The 1,448-nt window shown below is 58.4% G+C and overlaps 1 protein-coding gene across 1 annotated transcript in view; it reads right to left on the minus strand.

Moving 5' to 3' along the window:
* The window catches only part of BTBD11 (BTB domain containing 11), a 198,419-nt gene that overhangs the window by 153,951 nt on the left and 43,020 nt on the right, over positions 1-1,448 (minus strand). Inside the window, exon 2 of the mRNA XM_045291152.1 lies at positions 183-332. Within this exon, the coding sequence (XP_045147087.1) occupies positions 183-332 (150 nt within the window). The remainder of the gene's footprint in view (positions 1-182; positions 333-1,448) is intronic.

Below are 1,448 nucleotides of genomic sequence, written 5' to 3' on the forward strand. Positions count from 1 at the left end.
TGCCAGGAAATTTCACCAGGCCCCCCTCCCCCCAGAGCCCTGACCTTTAGCACCATCTTGGGCATACAGCAGGTACTCCGTAAAAGGTGCCACCTTGCGGCCTGAAGGCTTGCGTGACCCACCTCGGGCACACAGAGGACACGCCCCCGGCCTCGGGGCCTGGAGATACCCTGGGCACTTACTCAGTTCCGCGATGCTGCCCACCCGAGTGGCCAGCAAGGACTGCTCGATGGTCCTCAACTCCGACTGGCTGAACATGGGCAGCTCCCCCGCCTTGCTGGCCCGCTGCGGGTCTCTGTGAAGGTTCAGGCTGTCGGGCAGGCACAGCACCCCTGCAGACAGAGAGGAAAACACATGGTTGGCTTCCAGTTTACCAAGGGAGACCCACCTGACTCAGCCCCACCTCTAACCACGCCGGACTTGCTGCAAATGCTTGCTGGCTCCTTTAAGAAATGGATGTCTAGCTAGCTAATTAAGGGTCTCTTCAAAGTCCTGGCCTGCAGATTTTAGAGAACACGAGGACACTTGATGTACGCACAGATGACCAAAGAACACACACCCACAATGACTTTGGGGGGCTCTGCAGGGGTTCTACTGTCCCAGAGAGGCCTCTGCTGACCTCCCCCGCCCCCCCATGGTCTCTGTCCTTCTCGCTCCCAGAGGCAGCTGCCATCATCCCTAACCACCCACCCTGGAGGAAGCGGCTGACAATGCCTTCCAAGGACGTGCTTTGATTGGAAATGTGGCTGCTTGGCCCATTCATGGAGAGGCTCCTGGCCTCCTCTGTGCAGCTGTCTGTCAGGCGGTAGCTGAGTCCTTATGGACTTGTGCCACTTACGCCATGAAGTCCCACGGGAAATCTCTGAAACCCAGTGATTCTCTTCCCTCCTTCCCCAGTCCACGAGGCCCTGTTCACGGTTTGCACCACCCAGGGGCTCTGGAGGTCAGCCAGACTCCCCTCCAGGCCGTTCTGACTCAGAGCAGCCCCGTCAGTCAGAGAGAGCTGCCCCTGTGCATTTCCGAGACGATCACTGTTTACAGGAGTAGAAAATCTTGTCTTTCTCCCGAGGAGCGGCTGTTGGTTTCCAACTGCTGACCTTGTGGTTGGCAGCCCATGTGTCACCCAGTATAGTGCGCCCTGATAAGCGCTCGGCCACTCTCTGAAAGGCTGGAGGGTTCAAATCCACCCAGAGGTACTTCGGGAGGCGGGCCTGGAGATCTTCTCCTGAAAGGTCACAGCCTTGGAACGCCGACGGAGCTCTAGGTTCACACACCTGCATTGTCTGGTCCTGGGCTGGAATTGCCTTGATGGCAACTCACAGCACCAATGGACATGGGCTCAGGGCACCAGGAGCACAGCGAGGGAGAGGCAACGACTGGCTGCTCTCTCGTGGGAGGAAAGAAGGGTGATGACAGTCGAAGGCCCCTGGAAACAAGGAGTCCAGTGG

The sequence above is a fragment of the Echinops telfairi genome, unplaced genomic scaffold (genome assembly GCF_000313985.2).
Source record: "Echinops telfairi isolate 266 unplaced genomic scaffold, ASM31398v2 ScPeMD7_2;HRSCAF=8, whole genome shotgun sequence".
In the NCBI taxonomy this organism is placed as follows: Eukaryota; Metazoa; Chordata; class Mammalia; order Afrosoricida; family Tenrecidae; genus Echinops; species Echinops telfairi.